The sequence below is a fragment of the Physeter macrocephalus genome, chromosome 20 (genome assembly GCF_002837175.3).
Source record: "Physeter macrocephalus isolate SW-GA chromosome 20, ASM283717v5, whole genome shotgun sequence".
In the NCBI taxonomy this organism is placed as follows: domain Eukaryota; kingdom Metazoa; phylum Chordata; class Mammalia; order Artiodactyla; family Physeteridae; genus Physeter; species Physeter macrocephalus.
In genome coordinates, this window is record NC_041233.1 from 54,566,967 (window position 1) to 54,571,396 (window position 4,430).

The 4,430-nt window shown below is 47.4% G+C and overlaps 1 protein-coding gene and 1 long non-coding RNA gene across 3 annotated transcripts in view; one reads left to right on the forward strand and one right to left on the reverse strand.

Moving 5' to 3' along the window:
* The window catches only part of LOC114484472 (uncharacterized), a 4,584-nt gene extending 3,684 nt beyond the window's left edge, over nt 1-900 (reverse strand). Inside the window, exon 1 of the long non-coding RNA XR_003677400.1 lies at nt 577-900. This is a non-coding gene — a long non-coding RNA (uncharacterized lncRNA). The remainder of the gene's footprint in view (nt 1-576) is intronic.
* Nucleotides 1-4,430, forward strand: part of MMS19 (MMS19 homolog, cytosolic iron-sulfur assembly component) — a 28,170-nt gene that overhangs the window by 15,774 nt on the left and 7,966 nt on the right. For both annotated transcript variants that reach the window (XM_028480891.2, XM_028480892.2), the window contains exons 18-25: nt 907-1,062; nt 1,884-1,983; nt 2,454-2,556; nt 2,701-2,769; nt 2,997-3,123; nt 3,593-3,693; nt 3,831-3,887; nt 4,037-4,223. In XM_028480891.2, the coding sequence (XP_028336692.2) occupies nt 907-1,062; nt 1,884-1,983; nt 2,454-2,556; nt 2,701-2,769; nt 2,997-3,123; nt 3,593-3,693; nt 3,831-3,887; nt 4,037-4,223 (900 nt within the window). The remainder of the gene's footprint in view (nt 1-906; nt 1,063-1,883; nt 1,984-2,453; nt 2,557-2,700; nt 2,770-2,996; nt 3,124-3,592; nt 3,694-3,830; nt 3,888-4,036; nt 4,224-4,430) is intronic.

Sequence of the window (4,430 nt, forward strand, 5' to 3'; positions counted from 1 at the left end):
CGTCCGGAGCCTGTGCTCCGCAACGGGAGAGGCCACGGCAGTGAGAGGCCCGCGTACCGCAAAAAAAAAAAAAAAAAAAAAAAAAAAGAAATGCAGAATCTCAGGCACCACTGATCAGAATCTGCATTTTAACTGGATCTTCAAGTAACCTGTACATACTCTGGAGTTTGAGAAGCGCTGCTCCTCATAAGTGACATAAGTGACAGCAGCTGTTGCTATTGTGAACCTGTGCATGCACACCGTGGAACCTCACTAATTCCCTAAGTGCCCCACTCTGCACTGTCCGGCCCTTTGTGGATGATCCAGCACCTGATGTAAAGTAGAAAGAACACTGGACTCAGAGCGTGGCCTGGGTTTGATTCCTGACTTTTTCACTGTTACCCTGGAAAAACCACTGGTAATTTATTGTGCCTCCACATCCTCCTCTATAAAATGGGGGAAATGATATTTCTAAGAGAGTTGTTATGAAAACTAAATGAGAATGTACAGCTGACTCTTGAACAAAACAAGTCTGAACAGCACAGGTCCACGTATACAGATTTTTTTCAGTAGTAAAAACTATATAGTACAACATACTTGTGGTTGGTTGAGTCCACAGATGCAGAACTGCAGATATGGAGGAACTGTGTAAAGAGGGACCATTATAACTTGCACGTGGATTTTCGACTGTACCGGAGGGTTGGCTCCCCTTACCCCCGCCTTGTTCAACGATCAGCTGTGTATGAATGCTTCTGTTGCAGAGCTGGCTGGGCAGGTCTCAGCTCCTGGATAAAATGAGTCGGCTCTTTATAAGACACTCTTGGTCTCTTTAGTTACTCATCTTCGATTATTCTTCCCATATTCTGTATGTGACAGACCTGGAAGTGCTTTTAAGAAAACCTTACAGAGAACTTTCTCACCACACAGGGAATACGGTTGCAGGAACAAGTGAAGTTATTGCTGTCTGTCAGAGTCTCCAGCAGGTGGCAGAAAAATGCCAGCAAGACCCCGAGAGCTGCTGGTATTTCCATCAGACAGCTATACCTTGCCTGCTTGCCTTGGCTGTGCAGGCTTCCATGCCAGGTAACTTCCTCCACCTCACCCCTCCCTCCTCCCTCCTCCCGACTCAGCCTTCCACTGGTGTTGAACAGCACTGCCACCCTCGGGGTATCACTGGTATTGCATTTTATACCAGCAAAGGCTTCTTTTGAATCCTGTCTCCACATAATGAGATTTCACTTCAAGCACAGGGTGCCAAGCTGACCTTCGGCAGGAACCAAAATCTACTAGTGTTAGCAACACTCAAAAGGATGCACACTTTTTCCCCCTTTAGTTGCTGTGTAATTAGATTAGTTAGAATTAGGCTCTGGAGTCAAGCAGACCTGGTTGGGTTTCATGGTCAACTCTACCACTTGCCAACTTAGATGAAGATAGCCTTTCTAAGCTTCTGTTTCCTCACTTTATGGGGTTGATAGAGAGTAATATCTATATCACAGAGTAGTTGGTAAGGATTAAATAAGTTAATGTGCATTGCTTGGCAACAGTAATGTATGTATGTGTGGTAGCTGCTGTATAAAAGGACCCATGAAGATAAATCCATGTTACCTTTAAGTTTTTGAAAAGACTAACATTTCTGATGTTAAGAATGTTCATATTAGCTAGCCTTATTTTCCACTGTTGCCCAAAAGACTGCACAGTTCTCGGGAGCTCCCTGTGGCCTGCATTACACACTCCTGCTTCTGGTGCCTTGCTGCTTCTCGGGGCTACAGCACTACTAGAGGACAGTTTAAAAACTGCTCCTCTTGTAACTAGAGTCAAGGCCCAGAGTCATGATGATGACAGGACCTAATCATCTGAGCCATAGTCATGGCCTGTGATTGTGTGTGTGTGTTTTGATTTTGCAGAGAAGGAGCACTCAGTTCTGAAAAAAGTGCTGTTGCAGGATGAGGTCTTGGCCGCCATGGTGTCTGTCATTGGCACTGCCACCACCCACTTGAGCCCTGAGTGAGTATAATCATGATGTGACTTGATCCCAGGGAGGACAGAATGCTTGGGAAGCAGCAGCAAATAACTTCCTTTTGAGCTGTCCTTTTACCCAGATTGAAACATGGAGGCAGCTTTTGTTTTGTTAAGTCTTGCTGGCAAAGTAAGAAGGGGCCTTTTAGCATCATGGACTGGGGGCCACAGACTAATGCTTCTTAGCTGCAGATGTGCATGAGAGTCACCTGTGGAGCACTTCTGAAGTACACATCGAGTTCTCTCGCCAGATCGTAAGGTCCAGGAGAACAGGGATTTGATCTGTCTTGTTCACCAAGGCCTAGAACAGGAATGGTTCCTGGCATATATGTGCTGAATTAGTATTTGTTGAAGGTGTGAATGATCATGCTCTGGCCCACGGACTCAGTGACTACCAGGAACCCCAGGGCTGCTGTAGAACCCTGGCTCCTCGGTGACACCTAGTGCTCTACCCCCAGCTTGGCTGCCCAGAGCGTTGCCCACATTGTGCCCCTCTTCCTGGATGGCAACATCTCCTTCCTGCCTGAAAACAGCTTCCCTGGCAGATTCCAACCATTCCAGGTAAGGGTCTGATGGATCAGATGGGGGAGAATCTTGGGACTTCTGTCCTTCAGATTTTTAGGGCTAACCTGGGATGGGTATCCTCAGGGCAGACCAGGCTCTTGCTAGCAGGACAGGCTTGATAGGGCTCTTCTTCCTCTGTAGGATGGCTCCTCAGGGCAGAGGCGGCTGGTTGCACTGCTTATGGCCTTTGTCTGCTCCCTGCCTCGAAATGTAAGTGACCACAACATTTGGGGAGTACCCTAGTTTAACCCTGACCAGGGGAGGTGGATCCTGGGTGACTTCTGGGCTGAAATTTGTCACAAGCTAAGCTGATTTTCTGCTTTTCCCACTGGAGAATTTATTTCCCATCCACCCTGGCCCCTGCTGCCACTCTCTCCTGGGTGTCTCTTAGAGTTCAAGTGTTCTCTGGGTCCATGACATGGCCAGGTTTTCTATAGGTGGAAATCCCTCAGCTGAACCAACTCATGCGGGAACTTTTAGAGCTGAGCTGCTGCCACAGCTGCCCCTTCTCCTCCACTGCTGCTGCCAAGTGCTTTGCAGGACTTCTGAACAAGCATCCTGCAGGTACTGGAGTGAGGCTGTGGGTTGGGAGCCTCCCTGAATCAACTCCTGATGAAATCTTGACATTTAGTTCTCATTCTCTTTTTAAAGGAAGTTAGCTAAAATATCAATAATAGGGCTTTCCAAGGGACAGCCCGTGAGACAAGAGTCAAGACCAGACTTGGGCAAAGCTTTATAGGACATAAGATAAGGGCTTCAAGCAGAGTGCTCTATCTAGTTCTGTCATCCTATTCCCTACAAAGAGCTATTAGGGGTAATTCTCTATTAGAAGTAGACAACTCTTTTTCGAATGCCAGCACCCCTACATTATGAGAATACCAGGCTCTCATGCTGGTGTCCTAGAGCTGAGTGGGCCAAATCCACAACCAAAACAATATTGGTTTTTTCTAATGGCTTCTACATTTAAATGATTACACCTTTGTTGGTAAAATGGACATATGTAGCCTCTGCATCAGCATTTCCTCCTTTTTAGGGCAACAGCTGGATGAATTCCTACAGCTGGCTGTGGACAAAGTGGAGGCTGGACTGAGCTCTGGGCCCTATCGTAGTCAGGCCTTCACACTGCTTCTCTGGGTAAGGAGTCGGAATGGATTCCAGTTAGAGCAGTTGGTCTGGTTAAATAGAATTTCTTCATTTAACCCTGAAGCGCATGTGTGCTTCTCAAGGTTTGAGTGTCATGCCCTAACTGTTCTCTTTCTCTCTGATAACAGGTCACAAAGGCCCTAGTGCTTAGATATCATCCTCTCAGCTCCTGCCTTACAGACCGGGTAAGTCCTTGCTGAAGACAGCAGAACCTAGGACCTAGACAGGAACTTCCCTGTCGATCCTCTTCTTCCCCAAAAATGACTGCTGTCCTCCTCTTGGGTATTTAAGATTCTTCCCCGCTGACGTACCTCAAAGGCTCTCTTTTCTCCAGCTCATGGGCCTCCTGAGTGATCCAGAACTAGGCCCAGCAGCAGCTGATGGCTTCTCTCTGCTCATGTCTGACTGCACTGATGTGCTGACTCGTGCTGGCCATGCTGAAGTGCGGATCATGTTTCGCCAGCGGTTCTTCACGGATAACGTGCCTGCTCTGGTCCGGGGCTTCCATGCTGCTCCTCGAGGTGAGGAGAGTCTAAAGGAAAGTCCTCGAATATACAGACCTCTCCACTGGTCAGGCCACAGTCTCTAAAACAATTTAGGACCTGAGTGCTTCTTTAGAGCTGTAGTGTGACCTGTACCTGAAGGGCTGAACATCTAGGTTCTTGACCCACTCTTTTCCTTTGATTGGCATATATTGGCTATTCTGAGCTTGAAGGGCTTTTTTTTTT